Source organism: Aotus nancymaae, unplaced genomic scaffold (genome assembly GCF_030222135.1).
Source record: "Aotus nancymaae isolate 86718 unplaced genomic scaffold, 86718_ANA_hifiasm-v0.15.2.pri h1tg000016l, whole genome shotgun sequence".
NCBI classification, from domain to species: domain Eukaryota; kingdom Metazoa; phylum Chordata; class Mammalia; order Primates; family Aotidae; genus Aotus; species Aotus nancymaae.
Window position 1 is genome coordinate 73,772,221 of NW_026988428.1, and position 22,376 is coordinate 73,794,596.

Here is a 22,376-nt window from a genome sequence, read left to right on the forward strand (position 1 = left end):
CGATTCTCTGGCCTCCCAAATAGCTGGGATTATGGGCTTCTGCCACAACACCCAACTAATTTTTGCATTTTTAGTAGAGACAGATTTCACCATGTTGACCAGGATGGTCTCAATCTCCTGACCTTGTGATCTGCCCACCTCAGCCTCCCAGTGCTGGGATTACAGACGTGAGCCACTGCACCTGGCTTGTATTCAAATTAAGTAAGTCAAATTATGACCGAGTTAACGTTAAGAAAAAAAAAAATCCCTGAAATTATGACTGATGACATAATACTGTTGTCTAATACCAGGCAAAGCAGCACCAGAACTCTGATTAATAGACATGGACAGTGAGAGCATTGATGAATTTCTAGGAGCTTTATACCTTCATAGAACTTCAGAATATTCATATTAATAATATTTTACCTATACAAATTTAACTTAGGGAGGGTAAACCTCTTTTGCTTTGGCCGTGCTTTCCATATGATCCATAACATTTGATCAAATAAACTATTATTTTTGACATCTCTCTTTTACAAGGTAAAGGAAATTGTGATTTTTCTAGGAAATCTAAAAGACAGTTGTTGGTGCAAAAGGCATCATTTAGGAGGTTTGAACATTTGATTAAATGGGATCATGGACCACTATGGAAAAAAATACTTGGCTACATATTGAACTAAAAGTGACAAAAAAAAAAAAAGATTTTAGTTCAGTGCAGTGGCCCATGCCTGTAATCCCAGTGCTTTGGGAGGCCAAGATGGGAGGACTGCTTGAGGCCAGGAGTTTGAGACCAGTCTGGGCAACATGATGGATCCTATTTCTACAAAAATTAAAAAAATAGCTGGGAGTAGGATTACATGCCTTTAGTCCTAGCTACTCAGGAGGCTGAGGCAGGAGGATTGTTTGAGCCCCGGAGTTTGAGGCTGCAATGAGCTATGATTGTGCCACTACAGTGAGCCATGATTGTTCCACTGCACTCCTGCCTGGACAACAGAGTGAGACCCCGTCTCTTAAAAAAAAATTGAAAAAAGTATGTATAGGAAGTAATGTGATGGTAAAGAACCTTACCCCTTTCAAGAGTGTGAATACAGTTTTAAGTAATTAAGGACATGATAAAGTCAGCATCAAGCACAGGAAATTCTGGTAAGACACAGAGTCTTTGCCTTCTAGGGAGATTATTCAGAAGGCAAAGGAAAACCTTTAATCACCTCTTTATTTTTATTTTTTTGAGACAGTGTCTCGTTCTGTTGCCCAGGTTGGAGTGCAATGGTGTAATCTTGGCTCACTTCAACCTCTGCCTCCCAGGTTGAAGCGATTCTCCTGCCTCAGCCTCCTGAGCAGCTGGGATTACAGGTGCCTGCCACCATGCCTGGCTAATTTTTTTGTACTTTTAGTAGAGACAGGGTTTCGCCTTGTTGGCCAGGATGATCTTGATCTCTTGACTTCATGATCTGCCCACCTTGGACTCCCAAAGTGCTGGGATTACAGGCATGAGCCTGGCCAATAACCTGTTTATTAAAAGCAGACTAATAACTGAAGAAAAACGGTCATTTTAACAGAGAAAACTAAAATCTAGCTATACATAGCTATAATATTTGATAAGCACTTTAAAAAATCTTACAAATAAACCCATCAAATCTTAGCTGGCTTTGGCTAGGCACAGTGGCTCATGCCTGTAATCTCTGCACTTTGGGAGGCTGAGGAGGGTTAATCACTTGAGGTCAGCAGTTTGAGACCACCAGCCTGGCCAACATGGCAAAACACTGTCTCTACTAAAAATACAAAAAACTTAGCTGGGCGTGGTGGTGGGAGCCTGTAAAACCAGCTACTCAGGAGGCTGAGGCAGGAGAATCACTTGAACTTGGGAGGTGGAGGTTGTATTAAGCTGAGATCGTGCCAGTGCACAACAGCCTGGGTGACAAAGCGAAACTCCGTCTCCAAAAAAGAAGAAGAAAAAAAATCAGGCCAGGTGCAGTGGTTCACGCCAGTTATCCCAGCACGTTGGGAGGCTGAGGTGGGTGGATCATTTGAGGTCAGCCTGGCCAACATGGTGAAGCCTTGCGTCTACTAAAAATATAAAAATTAGCCCTGCGTTGTGGTGGGTATCTGTAGTCCCAGCTACTTGGGAGGCTGAGGCAGGAGAATCACTTGAACCCAGGAGACAGAGGTTGCGGTGAGCTGAGATTGCACCACTGCACTCCAGCCTGGGTGACAGAGCAAGACTCTGTCTCAAAAAAAAAAAAAAAAACTTAGCCGGTTTTGACGATGACAGATAAGATTTCCTTTTCAGCCAGGTGCAGTGGCTCCTGTCTGCAATTCCAGCACTTTGGGAGGCCGAGGCAGGCAGATCACGAGGTCAGGAGATTGAGACTATCCTGGCCAACATGCTGAAACCCTGTCTCTACTAAAAATACAAAAATTAGCTGGGCATGGTGGCACATGCCTGTAGTCCTAGCTACTCAGGAGGCTGAGGCAGGAGAATTGCTTGAACCTAGAACGCGGAGGTTGCAGTGAGTAGAGATTGCACCACTGCACTCCAGCCTGGGTGACAGAGCAAGAGTCCATCTCAGAAACAAAAAAGTCCTTTTCATCACTGCTGAGGCTGGAGTGCAGTGGCATTATCACAGCTCACTACAGCCTCGACTTCCTGGTCTCAAGCCATCCTTCTGTCTCACACTGCCGAGTAGCTGGTACTACAGGGACATACCACCATGCCCAACTAATTTTTGTATTTTTAGTAGAGATGGCGTTTCACCATGTTGCCTAGGCTGGTCTTAAACTTCTAGGCTCAAGTGGTATGCCCACCTTGGCCTCCCAAAGTGCTAGAATTACAGGTGTGAGCCACCACGCCTGGGCTGTTTATTAATAGACTCTTAGATATAGTGTCTCACTAGTGTAAAAATAAGAGGCAAAAAACTCTATAAACTTGAAATTATGCTTCGGTGTTCTATTTTGTGTAGAGATGATCTAGGTATTTAGTGGATATCCATGAATTGACTTAGTCTAAGGTTTTAAGTTACCAAAGATTTTAGAAACTTTTCAAGTTGGCTTATTACAAAACATAACTACTGTTGAAATAAAATTTAATTATTCACTTCATCTGAATGCAAATGCAGATGTAATGCTTGTGTATTCGATCAGTGAACCTGTAAAAGTTTAGCAAGAACATATGCAAGAGTAAGAATGTATGCTTGTTTAATACTTACTGCCAATAACTCAGAAGACATAACTGTTTTTATTAAACCAACAATATTCATCTAGTCTCATTTCCCAGAGATTTACCTAAACTCACATTAACGTAGATTCTAAAATTATTTGGGTTAGTTTCTATAAAAATACTTTTGAAAGTATAAGGAGTTTAGTTTTCTTAATTTCTGGAAATCCTAGGAATATTTAATTTTTGTAAGCACTTATTTATCTTCAAAGCAATTATAACAGAGCTCCTTTAAGGGGTTTTATAATCTGATTGGTAATACCATTTGTAGGTGGGAAAATATTATACACACATATATACATATGTAGACAGACATAAATAGCTCATACCTCACTTTGAAAGTTTGAACTCATTGGTAGTTTATGGAAAAGAGCTAGCTTTTGTCCTCCCTCACCTTTACATTTTTATCAGATTGTGATTTTTAGGAAATGGGGTAAATTGAGGTTACCTGCCCAATCAACATGAGGCTTGAAGTTTCTCACCAATATTTGTGAAGGAGACCTTTAAGATTTCCTTTGCTTTTATGTGTAACCTTATGGAGATTGTGGACTAAATTTTGAATGAGGGACTAAAGAGAGACTGAGTGTCCTACTTAATGGGTGTCTCCAAAGTTTGTCTGGGTGCCTAAGAGATCCGGCCTCTTTCTAGTTCGTGAGTTCCCAATGGAGAATGGGGAGCCTAAAGCTTGAGTGACTATAGGGAATTGAGGAAGGGAAAGGTGTGATGGGGTGGATAGATGGTTGAGGAGGTAGCATGTCTTGAAGGGGGACAGATCAAAGGATTCAAGGGAGCTGAAGGGAAGGTTTAAGTTGTTAAAAAAGGAAGAGTGGGGAATGATGGGAGGGGAGAGGCTTAGGTGAGCCACCTTGGGGAGATCTCAAGTTTCTTAAGAGGACATTGAAGTTCTAAATTGTCTTTAGTTAAATTTTGCTATTTTTGAAGATACCAAACTGAATTACTTCCATGATGGCAAAGCCTGTAGTCGGTAAGACTATAGCAGAACTTATATATTTCAGATGGGCAAAAAATTTGTATCATTTACAGTATCTTAAGATAAATATCCTTTGACTGGGAGCCTCCTTTCCAGTAGTTGAGGTCTACAAAATGTATATAGAAAATTTACTACCATGGAACATGAAGACTGCTTAAATTGAATTGGGGGAAAAGGGGAAGGGCCTGTGGTTTTTCTTTCGACTAATTGGTGTAACACCGCCCTTCAGGCGGCTGAGGGAGTTTCTTATTTTCTTTAGACACTATTAGGTGCTGAAACTCTTGCAGGACAACTTTTATGCTATGAATTCTGCCATTTTGCTAGCACTGGACGGCTCTTGGGTCCACCACTCCATTAGAACTATTAACTCCAGTCATTAATATTTGTTGCAAATCTTACAAAGGGGGATGCTTCTGGGTATTTAGGTCCATATTCTATTTTAAGGCTGTATGTTCAGTTTTCATAGATTGTTCTTGGAGGCCCAGTTACCATCCCTGTCCATCTTGTAAGTGTCATGTCTTCATCATTGTCTAGACCTCAGCTAACTGTGCTGTCTCCTACGTCTTTCTGGCCTTCTTCAAGTTCTTCCAGCAGTGGGAAATTGCTAGGGACTTTTTCTCCCAGCCCATGGTGGCTGCCACCTTACTTTGCTGTCGCTTCTGAACTTAAATGTTCTATACTCTAATTCAGGAACAACAGAGAGTCTGGGGATACCTATGTATAGGAAGTGGGAGGTTTGAAACAAGACAAACAAGAATAATAGGTAGTATTGTTTGAGGAGAACATTCTATATAGGTAGGGATGTAGTCAACAACGTTGAATACTCTAGGGATGTCAAGAATAAGGACTGAGAAAAGGCCATTGGTTTGGTTATAAAGATTTAGAGAAAGCACTTGCAGTTGAGTGAAGGGTAGGAAGATGAAAGAGCAATAGCTAATGAATGGTAGCATGAAATATATATACCAGTGTTACAAGATTTTGCAGTTAGTAGAAACATAATTATTCTGTTGGTAGCAAGGTTAGGGTTATTAAAACAAAAGTTTTTGATAGCAAGGAACCTGGCATAAACCGTTGAAAATAACAAGAAATACAGAACAATTGATAGAGCTAAGTTGTAGAGAGGAGGTAAGGAGTCTGAACCAAAAGTACTGCTTTAGCCTCAGGAGAAAAGTCATCTTGTCATTTGAGACTGAGGACAAGATAAGAGAATATGGGTGGTGAGAAAATTTTGAGAGGTATAAATTAAGATGTTGGGGATGTATGACATTCATCTTGTTTCCTGCTTCACTGAGATTGTTTTGAGATGGTCTGAGAATGAAGGGTTCAGGGCATGGATATTAGTCTTTTTGTTTTGTTTTTGTTTTTGAGATGGAGTTTTCCCTCTTGTGGCCCACACTGGAGGGCAATGGCGTGATCTTGGCTCACAGCAGCCTCTGCCGTCTGGGTTCAAGAGATTCTCCTGCCCCAGTCTCCCGACTAGCTGGGATTACAGGCATGCACCACCATGCCCAGCTAATTTTGTAATTTTAGTAGAGACAGGGTTTCTCCATGTTGGTTAGGCTGGTCTTGAACTCCCAACGTCAGGTGATCTGCCCGCCTCAGCCTCCCAAAGTGCTGGGATTACAGGTGTGAGCCACCACGCCCGGCTGGAAATTAGTCTTTAAAAGTAGAAAAAGTTTAGAAAGGCTGCTAGAGAAAATTTCCCAGAAGTTTAATAAAGGATAACAAAGATTCCTGAGCACTGTGAGTGTTCCCTTAAAGAGAAGTGATGGTGATTATTTGAGTTATCTGAGTACTAGGCAGTCAGAAAGTAAGCTCTCTGAAATGGAAGATACTGGTATGTTTCAGGGAGCAAGTGTGTGGATCCGGTGTATCTCTTTGGTAGATAAAAACAATGTTACAAATCAAATTATACCTATGGGACATCCTATTTAGTATATTACTGAACAGAAACTGGTGACAATATAGTAATAGAAAGTATTCAAGCATTGGAAGGTTTGGTTGGACAGGATGAACCCTGGGATTTCCTTTCAGTAATGTGGTTTATGTACAACAGATTTATGTACAGTCCTTTACAAATCCTCAATTGTAACTAGTACTGCTAATTTAAAGATTAATTTGCCCCTTTACTGGTTTTTGGGAGGGAGAGGAGACTCAGAATGCTTTTGAGGCCTTAAATGACTAGAAAGCATCTTTGGATTTTGTACACCAAAAATAGTCAGTACATGTAGAAGTGTTAAAGTTTAACTTGAAAGCCATGAAATACATTTGGCTGCCACCTAATGTCCTATAGCTTTGATACAGTTTTCCAAGGATAGTGCCATAAAGAAGGTGCCCAATAAATATTAGATTATTATCACTCTTGGATTTTATATTTTAAGTGTTTTGTGGGTATTCCTTAGCCTTATGCAGCACTTAGCATTGTATCCTTCACTAGTAGGGACCTTTTTTTAATGATGTCTACATTTGGCCCATAGTATGAGGCTCAGTATAGTGGGCTCTGTGGGGACTGATAAATCAATGTGATGTGTGAAGGTCTGAAATGAATTAAAAATGACTCCGTTAGGGAAATTTATGAATTTGCTAATAGCTGCAGCAGATACACAGAATAAACAGAAAGACTGGTTAATCACCTTTTAAAAAAGCTGTCTGCCAGCTGGGTACGGTGGCTCATGCCTGTAATCCCAGCACTTTGAGAGGCTGAGGCAGGTAGATGACCTGAGCTCAAGAGTTTGTGACCAGCCTGGGCAACACGGTGAAACCTGTCTCTACTAAAATACAAAAAATTAGCCTGGCGTGGCAGCGGGCGCCTGTAGTCCCAGCTACTTGGGAGGCTGAGGCAGGAGAATTGCTTGAACCTGGGAGGTGGAGGTTGCTGTGAGCTGAGATCATGCCACTGCACTCCAGTCTGGGAAACGAGCAAAATTCCCATCCTGGCCAACATGGTGAAACTCCGTCTCTACTAAAAATACAAAAATTAGCTGGGTGTTTGGCATGCACCTGTAGTCCCAGCTACCCGGGTGGCTGAGGTGGAAGAATTGCTTGAACCCAGAAGGTGGAGGTTGCAGTGAATCAAGACTGTGCCACTGTGCTCCAGCCTGGCGACAGAGCAAGACTCCGTCTCAAAAAAAAAAAAAAAAGCAAAATTCAGTCTCAAAAGAAAAAAGCTGTTTGCCAATTTGTTTTTGACCAAGAAGGTTGGATTTAAGCTTAGAGAAGTTTATGTGGTACTTATAGAAGAAAATAGTATAATTTGTAACTCTGTTTCACAATCTATAACGTAAACATCATTTTTTTCTTATACTTTTTTGACATTGGAGTAATTTCTTGAAAAACGGGGAATGGTTACTTCTAAATGGTACTTGGGCTCGGCTTCAGATGACACAGTTTTAGACCTTTAGTAAGTAATTATGAAAGAAGATCCTGTAGATTATTGCATCATAACTCACTCTTTGTTTTTTTTTTTTTTGAGACAGGGTCTCCCTCCGTCACTCAGGCTGGGGCGCAGTGGTGTTATCATAGCTCACTGTAGCCTTAAACTCCTGGGCTCAAATGATCCTCCCATTTTAGTCTCCTGAGTACCTGGGACTACAGGCGTGACCATTATGCCTGGCTAATTTTTTTTAATTAATTTTTTTGTAGCGATGAGGTCTCCATGTGTTGCCTAGGCTGGTCTCCTGGCTCAAACAGTCCTCCTGCTCAGCCTCCCAAAGTGTTGGCATTACAGGCATGAGCCACCATGCCTGGCTTGGTCTTACTTTTGCTGCCTGATTTATGTTCGCATTCTAGCCTCTAGATGTGTGCTATCCAATACTACCAGTAGCCACACTTGTCCTTTTAAATGGGAATGAATTAAGATTATATAAAATTGGGGGTGGGGGTGGTGGCTCATGCCTGTAATCCTAGCACTTTGGGAGGCTGAGATGGGCGGATCACCTGAGGCCAGGAGTTCTAGACCAGGCTGACCAACATGGCAAAACCCCGCCTCTAGTAAAAATACAAAAAATAAGCCAGATGTAGTGGTAGCCACCTGTAATCCCAGCTACTCGGGAAGCTGAGGCAGGGGAATCACTTGATCCCAGGAAGCGGAGGCTGCAGTGAGCCGAGATTGCGCCATTGCACTCCAGCCTGGGCAACAAGAGCGAAACTCCATCTACAAAAAAAAAAATGATTAAATATCCTCCCGCGCTCGGCCCCGCCTCGGCTCGCTGCCCTCGGCTGCCGGCCGCCATGGCCTCCGCCGCCAGGGAGAGCGCGGGCTCGGTGCGCCGGCGACTGCCGCGTCACCGGGCGCTGCGCGGGCTGCTGCTGCTCTTCCTGTGGCTGCCGAGCGGCCGTGCGACCGGGTCGCCCGCAGCGCCGCTGTCCGAGCTGCACGCGCAGCTGTCGGGCGTGGAGCAGCTGCTGGAGGAGTTCCGCCGGCAGCTGCAGCAGGAGCGGCCACAGGAGGAGCTGGAGCTGGAGCTGCGCGCGGGCGGCGGCCCCCAGGAGGACTGCCCGGGCGCTGGCGGCGGCGGCTACAGCGCCTTGCCGGACGCCATCATCCGCACCAAGGACTCCCTGGCGGCGGGCGCCAGCTTCCTGCGGGCGCCGGCGGCCGTGCGGGGCTGGCGGCAGTGCGTGGCGGCCTGCTGCTCCGAGCCGCGCTGCTCAGTGGCTGTGGTGGAGCTGCCCCGGCGGCCCGCATCCCCGGCCGCCGCGCTCGGCTGCTACCTCTTCAACTGCACGGCGCAGGGCCGCAACGTGTGCAAGTTCGCGCTGCACCGCGGCTACAGCAGCTACAGACTTAGCCGCGCCCTGGACGGCGCCGCCCCGGCCGTCGCGCGTGCCTCGCCCCGGCAAGAAAAGGATGCACCTCCACTTAGCAAGGCTGGGCAGGATGTGGTTCTGCATCTGCCCACAGACGGGGTGGTTCTAGACGGCCGTGAGAGCACAGATGACCACGCCATCATCCAGTATGAGTGGGCGCTGCTGCAGGGGAACCCGTCAGTGGACATGAAGGTGCTTCAATCAGGAACCCTGAAGCTGTCCCACCTACAGGAGGGAACCTACACCTTCCAGCTGACCGTGACGGACACTGCCGGGCAGAAAAGCTCTGACAACGTGTCAGTGACGGTGCTTCCCACGGCCTACTCCACGGGAGGATGTCTGCACACTTGCTCACGCTACCACTTCTTCTGTGATGATGGCTGCTGCATTGACATCACGCTCGCCTGCGATGGAGTGCGGCAGTGTCCCGATGGGTCTGATGAAGACTTCTGCCAGAATCTGGGCCTGGACCACAAGATGGTAACCCACACGGCTACTAGTCCTGCCCAGCCAAGAACCACAGGGCTGAGTGAAGACGCAGGGGACGAATCCTTGGTGGAAAAGTCTCAGAAAGCCGCTACCCCAAACAAGACACCTGCATTATCAAACACGGAGAAGAGGAATCATTCCACCTTTTGGGGTCCAGAGAGTCAAATCATTCCTGTGATGCCAGATAGAAGTTCCTCAGGTAAGAACAGAAAAGAGGAAAATTATATTTTTGAGTCAAAGGCCAATGGAAGAGCAGCGGAACACCCAGCTCCAGAAACAGGTGCAGTGCTACCCCTGGCACTGGGTTTGGCCATCACTGCTCTGCTGCTTCTCATGGTTGCGTGCCGACTACGACTGGTGAAACAGAAACTTAAGAAAGCTCGTCCCATTACATCTGAGGAATCGGACTACCTCATAAATGGGATGTATCTATAGTAATGTAATTTAAAGAGCTTGGGGCAAGGACATGTTTTGTTTATAATCTATACTTACTATTAAGTTCTGACATTTACAGCCTCTTTTGTTTTTAATTGGGCCAGAAAATTCTGCAAATCTCAAATCTTTGTCTTTATTATTTATTGTAAAAAAATTTTTCCTTAGAAAGTCATAAAATATTTTGAAATTTAGAGAGGAATTCATGATTAAAGATTTCTAAAAATGTAATTCTGATTTATGTAAGCTGCCCCCAAAAACAGACATTTGTACTTAGCTGAGACATAAAATTCAGGATCTCAGGAGTTGGTTTTAGGATGACTGTGTTAATCCTTTACTTTTTAGAAGCCAACTGTTGGCCCCTTCCAATGCTGGACTGCTTTAGGCACAGTTCCCCCTTGTTCTGTGGCCCTTTCCTTCCTCCTTTAAGCTCCAATATTCTTCTTTTCCCCCTCTAAACCCATTTCTGAGAGCAGATCTCAAGCAAGTTCATGCCTTCAATCAGATGTTACTTATAGCGGATAAACCTAAATTATAAACCTTATGTACAGGTCAGCCAGCCTTGGGGAAGATGAGTGTGGATCCTTCCCAATGCCTCTTTTGTCATGTCATATAGGTGGCTGCCTCCTTAGACTGACCTTTGGGAAAAAAAAAAAAAAACCCAGACTTTGAATTAGAAACAGCTCTAAGATGGTGATGCAGTGAGATAGGAAATCAAGATGGAAGCAGAGAATCTGGTGTGCCAAAAACAAACAGAAACTTAGTTGAAGGCAAAGAGAGCAAGGAGAACGTTTAATACTTCATACATCAAGTCGACATGTCTCCATGGTTGAGAGCACAGCAGCTCATTTATAATATATACCCTTTGTTGATGAAAGAGAAAAATGCAAATTGAAAGAGGGCATTGAGTGGATTTCTGGATACAGCTTTTGTAAAAATGTCATCATGTCTTTCATCCAATGGAATGAGCCAATTTTTTTTTTTTTTTGAGACGGAGTCTTGCTCTGTAGCCAGGCCAGAGTGCAGTAGTGTGATCTTGGCTCACTGCAACCTCCACCATCTGCGTTCAAGCAATTCTCTTGACTCAGCCTCCCAAGCAGTTTAATTTGTAGGCTTTTAAAGGCAAATTATTCCCACCATCACTTAAGGCCAGGATTATACACATTCTAGAAATGATTCTTGAGAGGAATGTATAGCATGGTGCCTATCTACAGTCACATGATGTTCCTATTTACATGATTTTTACCATAAGTGGCAAATATTTTAAAATATTTGAAAAACACCCCAGAGTCTAGTACAGTTTATTTTTAGACTGAACATGAAGTAGGTTGTTCTTTTAGCAAAGGGCTTAATTTGGGTGGGGACTATAACATATCAAAATACATGAATAAATGGAAAATTAGTTCTAGAAAAACAAAGAAATTGGGTATCATTTTTGTTTCTTGGGAAGCTAATTTTGTTGAATATTTAGAATTGAGCAAAGATTTAAATTTTTGAAGGGCAGTTTAGAAAAATGAACTTTGTGAATGAACTTAAGATGTCTGTACTCTTGACCTCGTGATCCTGGTCAACATGGTGAAACCCTGTCTCTACTAAAAATACAAAAAATTAGCTGGGCACGGTGGCGTGTGCCTGTAATCCCAGCTACTCAGGAGGCTGAGGCAGGAGAATTGTCTGAACCCAGGAGGCGGAGGTTGCGGTGAGCCGAGATCGCGCCATTGCACTCCAGCCTGGATAACAAGAGCGAAACTCCGTCTCAAAAAAAAAAAAGATGTCTGTACTCTATATGTGATGCTGTACAGTTTGTTTTTATATGGAAAGATGTCACCTATAGCCATAACCAATAAAATAAAAGTTGATGAGACATGCAGCTTTCAGCATATCTGTTATACATGAAGAAATTAATTTTGTGTTGCTATGGTGTTGAAATATCTAAGAAAAAAATGTCCTGTATCTTTGTAAACATGATTCCTTTAATAAATTGTATTTTATTATTAAAAAAAAAAATGATTAAATAAAATTAAAAATTTATTAGTCACATTAGCCACATTTTAAGCGCTCCTCAGCTGCATGTGACTGGTGGTACTGTGTTATGCACAGAACTATCTCCACCATTACAGAAAGTTCTATGGGACAGTGGTACTCCAGATTTTTCATTGCTGCTTGATACTAGGAAAGTAAATGTCAGAAGCTTGGAACAGATACTTAATAAAAACAAAAAACATGGAATTTATACTACCCTACTCCCAACAGCCTCAACTTTCTCAAAGTTAAATGTTATTTCTGTAAGATTGTTTATATTTAGTTTTGGGTCGTTTCCTTTTTTTTGTTTCTTTTTTGCGATGGAGTCTTGTTCTGTCACCCAGGCCGGAGTGCAGTGACTCAGTCTTGGCTCATTGCAACCTCTGCTCCTGGGTTCAAGTGATTCTCCTGCCTCAGCTTCCCGGGTAACTGAGACTACAGGTGTGTGCCACCACACCCAGCTAATTTTTGTATTTTTAGTAGAGATGGGGTTTCACCATATTGGCCAGTGTGGTCTCAAACTCCTGACCTAGTGATCCGCCCGCCTCGGCCTCCCAAAGTGCTGGGATTACAGGCGTGAGCCACTGCGCCTGGCCCAGACTCTTTTATCTGGTTACTGTACATTCTCTGTAAAAACAACTAAAAAAACCAACCTGCTAACATGAATGCTTTCACTATCCTCTTTTATTAGTTTCTACTTATTTTTAAAATATGATGCCAACATATGATCAAGTAGGGGGAAGCGCAGAAGTATATGTGATTTCTTCACAATTCTTTTTTTCTTTTTACTTCTATCAGGAAGCAGATATCCATAAATTTTTCAACCTCCTCTTCCCTTAAAGCCTAATCTACTAATCAGAGTAAGACAGGAACAGGCGGTCAGGAATCAAGTTTTTAGGGGTCAGGAACAGGAAGGGTGTGAATTTTACACGGCACTTTTCTTTCTCATATTAAAATCACAACTATTTTCACTGGCTGCATTTTAAATTTGTTTAATGATTTATGTGATTTTCAAAGTTTCCCCCCAAATAAATTTCATGGCAACAAAATGTTTTTGAGGACCTGTGGCTTTTTATAGGTCCTTTCAGAGTTAGTTACATCTGTCATATGAATGTTTTTAGAATTAGCACGGCTCAACACTTCTGGATTAACTTGGTTTCATATGCAACTCCTAACTGTGATTTATTTTGCCCTGTTGCTATAGACCAACTTCTTTATTAATATCCTTTTTACTTTACCTTTTGTAACCAACTTTCGTTTATTTTTACACTGATTTTTCTGTTCCATTTACTGGTGGTCTGGATACAGAAGGAAAAACAATGAGGTGAGGATGCTTCAGTTCATCCATGTTTGACCTCATCATCTTGCCTTCCCAAACCGTATCTGTCTAATTCCTTATTATGTTGAATGACTCCGGTACACACCCATTCACATTTGCAAATCTTGGGAGCCATCCTTGTCCATCCTTTCTCGTTCTTCTTTCATGTTGATCCAGCCCTCAACTTTTGTTGCCTTCATTAGTTCTTATTTGGAATATTTCAGTTTTCTGCCTACTTTTTTCTAGTTTCTTCTTCTTCTAGCCAGTCCCTCAATGTTATTGTCACTGGAGTCCAAGTTTCTTAGTATAGCGAAATAATAAACAGGTATTTCTTTCATTGCCAATGTACATCACAATATGCTGCAGCTCTGTTGATCTTCTTGCTGTTTATTGAATATATCATGACTTCATATGCCATATCCTCTTCCTGGAACACTATTTCCTATTTTGACAACTGCCTAAATAAAATAGTTACTTTCTCTGGTATGTTTTATTGATGACTCTTACATCCATTGACTTGATTGAGTGTTGCTTCTCTATACTCTCAGAGCCTCCTGTTTATACTTTTCTTGATATACTTGCCACTCCTTGTCTACATTGCAGATTTCATAAGGGCAATAGTTTGGCCTTGCTTATTTCCATATTCCCTATATCAAGCATGGTGCTTAGCTCCTAACAGGTGCTCAAAACCGTAAGAAAATTGAACAATATTTTGGTAACTTAAAAAATACTTCTTTTTAAAATTTCCTGTGTCCTAATTGCTTTCTCAGTTACATTTGTATGACCTTTTTAACTTAAAAGTTAATCACATAATGAAACTGTTTAGTATTTATAGATGAAATTTATTCCTTTGTATTTTAAATATTTGCAAAAATGAAGACATAGCTGTAATCTTTATTTAAAAATGCTAACTTTTCATCAAGTTCTCATCCGACAAATGCCTTAGTTTTACTTACTGTAGTTGGAATCTTTATCTGAGTCTTATCCTTGAAATAACATGACTTGATTTATTTTTTAGGGTTGAACAATGAAGGGATTATCCATTAGCTTTGATACATAGAGATATGCAAATACTTTTATTCATTTCTAAAATCTTGTTAGACTGACTCACTCATTTGTAACATTTTATTTCACCATAAACTAGACACTTAGTTTAGTGACAGTTAGGAAACCTACCTAAATTATATTGTACGAAAAAGACAATAGCTCTTACTGCATTTTCCATCTTGATAGTGTGCAGATTGCTTCTGGTCAGCCCAGCCATCAGTGGCAACATTTCCAACTTTGTATCACGTACTCTCTAGTATATGCATGTTGCACACACAGTGCAGAGTATAGGTTAGAGATATCGCAGTGACAGTAACTTCTTATTTCTCTTACATTTGTTTGCTTGAAGACACTGGTAGTTTTTATTTTATGTATTAATAGAAGATGGTAGGTGGCTAACGAACTGTGTTGCGGATTTTTTAACTGTATTACTCAATCAAGATGGAAATCTCATTTGATTTGTGTATTAAAGATATCCTGAGGAGAAATCTATTTCATGTGTTATAATAGACATGCACACAAAACTATTTCACTGTTTCTGGCTGTCCCTATGCTTAGGTTATTAACTTTTTGTACTTCTTTCTCTTCTTGGAGCATTTCATGTGTCTTCCTTTACCCATTTCAGTGTGCATTGAGTTGGGAGTGAGAGAGGAGAAATTGAAAATGGAAAACACAAAGTCTCTATTCATCTTGATTTAAAAAAAAAATACGTGCAGTGTGTCAGTAATTGTGATGCGGTAGTAACACCTAGTCTTTACATTTGAGTTCTTTGTAATCTATCTACAAACTCTGATAAGTACTATAGTATAACAAAACATGCCAAGAGCTCATAGGAGGGAATAACTTTGCCTAAATAAGCTGGGAAAGGTTTCCAAGAAAAGTTAACTTTGAATTAACTTTTTAATAGTCTTTGTTTCTTATTCATGTTTTAAGGAACTTTAGTGAGTTAGAATTTACATGCAAAAAATTCATATTTTTTTGTTGACTGTTTAATGGGTTTTGATAAACATACCTAAGACAAACGTTCGTCACTCCACTCTAGAAGGTTGCTTTAGCCCCTTTACAGTCCATCCCTTACTCCTCCCCAGTAACTGCGAATCTGGTTTTTATTACTATAGATTAGTTGTTTTGATTTTACATCTACAGCTTCATATAATGGGATCATGTAGTAGGTACTCTTTTATGTGTGGCTTCTTTTGTTCAACATAATTTTAAAAAGTCATCCTTGCCATTGATAAGTAGTTAGTTCTTTTATATTGCTGAATAGCATTCCATTGTATGGATATATTATAGTGAATATGGATTCTGGATTCTGACCCTTCCCTGGGCTTGTTGCCATTGTTGTGTGTGTTTGTTTAATGACTTTCCTGAATTACTTCTGTTGTCTGTTTTGCTTTTAAAATATTTATTATGCCTGGCTTTCGAGGAATTGCCTCTGTGTCACTGTTATTATAGTGGTCAGCTAATGATTACTTAAAGGTTGTTCCTAAACACCAGCAAATTAGTGTTCCTCTGTTTTCCTGAGGATCTGTTTATGGTTTGGAGAATGTCTTAAAATTTTAGGCAGTTTCAAATTTGACCCATATTCAGCCAGAGACTAGCTTGCAAATGTTCTTTTTGGTGTAGCCTTGCACGTGCACACAGCCTTCCTGACTGCCAAGGATCAATATCCACTTAAGGCTCTTCTTGGCAGTCTCTTTCTTAGGATCTTCCTGTTAGATTTCTGGCTAGTTTGCCATTTGGTTGCTTGCCCCCATCAATGTCACTTAGATAATGATCCTCCTGATGCCTGCCACTGAAAACACTCTTGTTTTCAACAACATTCCTGGGTATAGATTTTTCTATGCTTAGTTCCAAATAAGGTCAGTCACCTCTTGCAGGAAAAGATAGCTACCACTCCTTATGGCCTGCCATGTTTGCCTACAGTAGAACATTTATGCCATAAACCTGGCAGTATAGATGGAAATAGGAATAGCCCCTAGCTGAAATACCATAGTTCTTTCTTATTGATATTCAGTAGACTTTTCTTCAATAAGTGCTTCTCACTTTGTTATATGTCCTTTGATCAGTTTTTGGAGGCTTTGGTGATTAGTTTTGACAGTCTTGTCCTTTTTTCATTGCTTTTACCGGAGAGAATTTGCTGAACTCACACAACCTATTGGGAAGACCTGGACTCTCAGGATTCTTTTAAGTTTTCCTCTAGTTTTTTCCCTCACTGCAGCCATTTTTTCCTCCCTCCTAAAAACACAAAGTCAGTCATTTCACCTTCAATTTTATTTTATTATTATTATTTTTTATTTTAAAAAATAGAGACAGTGTCTTGCTGTGTTGCCCAGGCTTTTCTTGATCTCCTGGACTAAGGAAATCCTGCTTCAGCCTCCCAATGTGCTAGGATTACAGGCATGAGTCACCATACCTGCTCATCACCTCCAATTTTAAAAGTCTTGAAGTGCCTTTATGTTGTTTTCAGAATAAAAATGAAAATATGGTCTGGTCTGCCTTTCTAGATACAATCGTGTGTCACTTAACAATAGGGACACATCATGAGAAATGTCGAGTGATTTCATCATTGTGTGAACATAAAGTATTACACATACCTAGATGGTACAGCCTACTATACACCTAGGCTATGTAAGATAGGTTATTGCTCCTAGGCCATGAACCTGTACAGTGTGCTGCTATACTGAATGTGGTGCAATTGTAACACAATGGTATTCGTGTATCTAAACATAGAAAATGTATAGTCACAATACAGTATGGTAGTTTTATAACACCACCATTTTTTATGTGGTTTATTGTTGACCACATTGTTATACAGCTCATGGCTACAGTATTATCCTATTAATCTAGTCCATATCCCTCATTCTGGATAGTATCCAACCATTGTCCCCAATTTAGGGAGCATTTTGCTTTCTATTCCTTAAAAAAAATCAAGACTCTGACCTATAACATAAGCATTGACTTTAGAATTTAAGAGATGTAGGTTTGAATTTCTGTTCTTCATTTGTTAGCAGTGTGACTTTGAGTGGTGTGCTTACATTTCTGTTTTCTCACCAAAATGTGGTGATGAACAAATGATATTTTGTAAGGTTGCTTAAGGCTTAAGTAAGATAATGTATGTAAAGCTATTAGCACAGCACCTTGTATCTAGAAGGATTATTTATTCCCCTACATACTACTCTCCTCTCATCATTTCTTTGAGTAAGCAGTTCTAATGAAATAGTGGAGATATCAATATGCATAAGTAGATTCATTTCAGTATTACTGTTTCAATTATTTGAATAAAAGTTATATCTGAATTTCAGGTGGGTTCAACACATTTATTGAGTGCCTGATCTGTTTCATAGCACCCTAATTACCTTTTTTTTTTTTTTTTTTTTTTTGAGGCAGTTATGCTCTGTTGCCCAGGCTGGACGGAGTGCAGTGACACAATCTCAGCTCACTGCAAACTTCATCTCCTGGATTCAAGCGATTCTCCTGCCTCAGGCTCCTGAGTAGCTGGGATTACAGGCTCCTGCCACCATGCCTGGCTAATTTTTATATTTTTAGTAGATATGGGGTTTCACTATGTTGGCCAGGCTGGTCTGGAACTCCTGACATGAAGTGATCCACCAGCCTTGGCCTCCCAAAGTGCTAGGATTACAGATGTGAGCCACTGCTCCTGGCCCATCATTAACTTTTGAAAATATGCTTTTAAGTGAAGTATAATACATTAAGAGTTTTTCTTTTTTGAGATGGAGTTTTGCTCTTGTTGCCCAGGCTGGAGTGCAACGGTGCAATCTTGGCTTACTCCAACCACCGCCTCCCAGGTTCAAATGATTCTCCTGCTGCAGCCTACTGAGTAGCTGGGTTACAGGTGCCCACCACCATACCCAGCTAATTTTTTTTTTTTTTTTTTTTTTTGTATTTTTAGTAGAGATGGGGTTTCACCATGTTGGTCAGGCTGGTCTTGAACTCTGGACCTCAGGTAATCTACCTGCCTCGGCCTCCCAAAGTGCTGAGATTATAGGTGCTTTGGCCTCCCAAAGTGCTGGGATTACAGGTGTGAGCCACTGCGCCCAGCCCAACAAAGTTTTTCTTTACATTAAGGAAAAATTTCTTTTTCTGTAATGAGAACATACTAGACTTTTCATTTTTGATTTTGAAAAATCTTCAAACTTGTGAAATAGAAGCAAAAGTAGTACAGCAAACTCATATATATCCTAACTACAACACAATAAGTATGTTTAGGAAATTTAACATTAGTACACTATAACTATGTAGTTTGACACTACATTAGTTTTGCCTTTTCCCCCAAATTATGTCTTCATAGCATTTTTTTCTCAGTTACTCAGGAGGCTGAGGCAGGAGGAATGGCTTGAGCCCGGAAGGTGGAGGTCGCAGTGAGCCGAGATCGCGCCATTGCACTCCAGACTGGGCAACAAGAGCAAATCACTGTTTCAAAAAAAAAGAAAGAAAGAAAGAAAGAAAAGTAAAGTAACAGGAGAATAGTGGCCACGAGGGGCCCCAGCAGAGAAAGAAACCAGGTGATCTCAGTGGTTGGCTGGACGTGGTGGCTCATGCCTGTAATCCCAGCACTTTGGGAGGCCGAGGCAGCCAGATCACCTGAGCTCAGGAGTTCCAGACCACCTTGGCCAACATGATGAAGCCCCGTTTCTACTAAAAGTACAAAAATTAGCCAGGCATGGTGGTGGCATGTGCTATACTCCTAGCTACTCAGGAGGCTGAGGCAGGACAATTGCTTGAATCTGGGAGGCAGAGGTTGCAGAGAGCTGAGATTGCACCACTGCACTCCAGCATGGGTGACAGAGCGAGACTGCATCTCTAAATAAGTAAATTAATCTCAGTGGATGAACCACCCTTGATATGGTTTGTCTCTGTGTCCCCACCCCAATCTCATATGAAATTGTAATTTCCAGTATTGAGGGAGAAACCTGGTGGGAGGTGATTGGCTTATGGGGGCTGACTTCCCCCTTGCTGTTCTTGTGATAGTGAGTGAGTGCTCATGGGATCTGGTTGTTTAAAAGTGTGTGGCCCCTCCCCCTTCACTCTCTCTCCTGCTCCACCATGGCAAGACGTGCCTGCTTCCCCTTTGCCTGAGGTTTCCTGAGGCTTCCCCGGCCACGCTTCCTATACAGCCCCCAGAACTGTGAGTCGATCAAATCTCTATTCTTCATAAATTACCCAGTTTCATGTAGTTCTTTATTGCAGTGTGAAAAAAGAGGAATGGAGGCTTCTGGTTGAAGGAACGCAGCCGTTCTGCTTGTTTGAATATTTCCTTTATATGAACCTCTATTTCCCGGGAGGTGTTTCTCCAAGTGCAATGGGAGGTATTGGTGACCGCACATACCCCTCAGTGTTCTGCTAGTAAAGAGTAAGGTTGATCAGTGATCTACTGCTTTTTCAGTCTGGCCTGGAAAAGCACCTGTGTAACTGGTGATGGTATCAGTAAGCACCAGGAGGTATGGAAATCCTCCAGGAGCCACAGGCATCACATTGAAGTCCATTTGCCAGTATTCCCTGGCATGGTTCTTCTCAATGGTACTGCCTTGGCCAAAAGAGATATGGGAGGGGCTGGAGACAGTGGCTCATGCCTTTAATCCTAGCACTTTGAGAGGCCAGGATGGGTAGATCATTTGAGGTCAGGAGTTCAATACCAGCCTGGCCAACATGGTAAAACCTCGTCTCTATTAAAGTACAAAAATTAGATGGGTGTGGTGGCGTGTGCCTGTAATCCCAGCTATTCAGGAGGCTAAGACAGGAGAATCACTTAAGCCCAGGAGGTGGAATTTGCTGTGAGCCGAGATGGCACCACTGCATTCCAGCCTGGTGGGGAGAGAGAGAGAGAGACCCTGTCTCAAAAAAAAAGAGGTATGAGAGGTCTGGTATTCTGATGATTATTCTGATGATAGACACAGTGGTCAGCTGCTTTATCTATTATATTGTCTCCTTTCATCATGGGGTCCTTCTAATGCCAATGAGCAAGATGTGTCCCACCTCCTTCCCATAGTGTAAGGAGTCATGGACGTCTTTTACAATAACCCAGTTCACATTTGCAGGCACTCATATCCTGCCTCTTCTATTTAGGGGCCACCTTATGGAACTCAGGTGATATCTATCTACAGTGGCTTTTAAAATCCCCCAGGCAGGGGCAGGTGCAGTGGCTCACACCTATAATCCCAGCACTTTGGGAGACTGAGGTAGGTGGATCACTTGAGGTCATGAGTTCAAGACCAGCCTGGCCAACATGGTGACACCCATCTTTACTAAAAATCCAAAAAATTATCCGGGTGTAGTGGCAGGTGCCTGTAATCCCAGCTACTTGAGAGTTCGAGGCAGGAGAATCCCTTGAACCTGGGAGGCAGCCGTTACAGTGAGCTGAGATTACCCCATCCCACTTCAGCCTGGGAAACAAGAGTGAAACTTTGTCTGAAAAAATAAAAAAGAAAGAAAAAACATTCCTCAGTGGAGTACCTCGGCTTATTTTATAAAGAGCTACTGAAGGAAGCAGAGACATTTGGAGGACTTCCCCACCTGTGCAGCTATCTTGGCCATGGCTTCTGAAATTTACTGTTTCAGAGTCACCCCACTGATGACCTTGGCAATGGACTACAGTAAACCGTTTAGGGCTTTCCACAGCCCAAATCAGTGTCAGTATTTCTGTTGCACATTCGATTCCATGTTATTTGCATTTAGAAGCCTCCCTTTTTTTTTTTGAGACTGAATTTTGCTCTTGTTGCCCAGGCTGGAGTCCAATGGCTCAATCGTGGTTCACGGCAACCTCCGCCTCCCGGATTCTAGGGATTCTTCTGCCTAAGCCTCCCAAGTAGCTGGGTTGACAGGCATGTGCCACCATGCCCGGCTTATTTTATATTTTTAGTAGAGATTGGGTCTCTCCACGTTGGTCAGGCTGGTCTCAAACTCCCAACCTCAGGTGATTGGCCCTGCTCAGACTCCCAAAGTGCTGGGATTACAGGCGTGAGGTCCCCTTTATTCCAGATCGCCCCATGGGCATGGACCACAGAGATTGCATCTTGTGAGTCTGCAGAAACAGTGAAGGCCTTGTCCTGTGTTAGGTTCAGGGCTCGGGTTCATGCAGATTTTCCTGGCCCTCTGTGCTGAACTCCCTGTGGGAGGCTTTGGGCTGGTTTCCTGTAGGTAGAGAACTTCACGTCCTGCCCTTCACTGGCCTCTTTTCATGAAGCTCCTGCTGTCTACAGACCATGGCTTCCTTTTCTTCTTCAACCACATCTCTATTACTAAAGCTCTGGAAGTCAGCCGGGCACGGTGGCTCATGCCTGTAATCCCAGCACTTTGGGAGGTCGAGGTAGACGGATCACTTAATGTCTGAAGTTCGAGACCAGCCTGGCCAACGTGGTGAAACCCTGTCTGTAATATTTACAAAAATTAGTCAGGCATACAGATGGTGGGTGATAGTCCCAGCTACCAGGGAGGCTGAAGCAGGGTAATCGCTTGAACCTGGGAGGCAGAGGTTGCAGTAAGCTGTGATCACACCAATGTACCCGACCCTGGGCAAGAGAGTGAGACTGTCTCTACAAACCAAAATAAAACAAAACTCTAACTTGGGATTAGCTTTCTTTTCTAATTTTTTAAAAAATATTAAGAAAAAAATAGATGTAGATGCTATGTTGCCCAGGCTGGTCTTAAACCCCTGGCCTCAAGTGATCCTCCCTCCATAACCTACAGAAGTGCTGGATTATAGGTGTGAGCACTGTTTCCAGAACTACCACATAGCTATAAATATAATAGATTATCATGTAAGTATCATAGATAAAGAGTGCTCGCTTCAGGAACACATATCATAATAGATAAAACAATTTAATAAAAGATTTAGGATAAACAATTCTTTCTTAAAAACAGAAAATAATATTTCTGTATATATAACAGCTATAATTCTCATCAAAAACTCTACAGGAACAGCAAGTTTTCAAAAGTAAAACAATTTCCAAACTATTTGAAATAAATGTAGGAATAATTCCCCACTCCTCCACCCCTAGGAGGACAGCGTGATCACTCTATTGAGCTCTTTCTAGGACAGTCCAGGTTCTTCTAGA

General features: G+C 42.1%; 1 protein-coding gene, 1 long non-coding RNA gene and 1 pseudogene across 3 annotated transcripts in view; 2 read left to right on the plus strand and 1 right to left on the minus strand.

The window, feature by feature from the left end:
- The window catches only part of LOC110567689 (uncharacterized), a 162,432-nt gene that overhangs the window by 11,619 nt on the left and 128,437 nt on the right, over positions 1-22,376 (plus strand). The gene's annotated exons all lie outside the window — the stretch shown is intronic.
- Positions 4,388-4,700, minus strand: LOC135275299 (ubiquitin-conjugating enzyme E2 variant 1-like; annotated as a pseudogene).
- Positions 8,415-10,799, plus strand: LOC105711453 (low-density lipoprotein receptor-related protein 11-like). Its single transcript, XM_064377661.1, has one exon. The coding sequence runs from the start codon at positions 8,415-8,417 to the stop codon at positions 9,915-9,917; it is 1,503 nt and encodes a 500-aa protein (XP_064233731.1). The 3' UTR covers positions 9,918-10,799.